Here is a 434-nt window from a genome sequence, read left to right as displayed (position 1 = left end):
GCTGGAGAGCCCACTGCCGGGGCCGCCTCTCCCTGGGGAGCCCCTGAAGCCGGCCTGAGGGGCTGGGGGCCCCTGCCTGCACCCTGGGGACCGGTGGTCACTCTCACGTAGCCGTCAGGACACAGGACAAAGAAAGGCCCTTCGAAGCGACAGGGGGTGGTCACTCAGGGCGGCCAGACTCAGAGGCAGCCATAGCTCTGCAGCGGGACCCGCTCTCCCCCTCAGGACACAGGTGCGGGCGGCACCCCCACCCTGTCTCTGCACCCACAGCTGCCCAGACACCAGACCCCAAGGGCCAGACTGGGAGGCTGGACCTGGGCTGGGGTCCTGGCTCTGCTGGCCTTCCCCTAGAGCCTGGCTCCCTCTCAGACTCTTGGGGCCTCAGTTTCCCCTTCTGTGCTGTGAAGGGCCAGACGGGCGAGTGCCCACCCCAG

The 434-nt window shown here is 68.9% G+C and overlaps 1 protein-coding gene across 1 annotated transcript in view; it reads right to left on the bottom strand.

Annotated features, from left to right (window-relative positions):
- Positions 1–434, bottom strand: part of SH3TC1 (SH3 domain and tetratricopeptide repeats 1) — a 23,128-nt gene that overhangs the window by 19,917 nt on the left and 2,777 nt on the right. Inside the window, exon 4 of the mRNA XM_014533445.1 lies at positions 3–163. Coding sequence (XP_014388931.1) covers positions 3–163 — 161 coding nt within the window. The remainder of the gene's footprint in view (positions 1–2; positions 164–434) is intronic.

The sequence above is a fragment of the Myotis brandtii genome, unplaced genomic scaffold, assembly GCF_000412655.1.
Source record: "Myotis brandtii unplaced genomic scaffold, ASM41265v1 scaffold986, whole genome shotgun sequence".
Classification (NCBI taxonomy): Eukaryota; Metazoa; Chordata; class Mammalia; order Chiroptera; family Vespertilionidae; genus Myotis; species Myotis brandtii.
The sequence above is the reverse complement of the archived record's forward strand: the minus strand, read 5'-3'. Positions and strand labels throughout refer to the sequence as shown.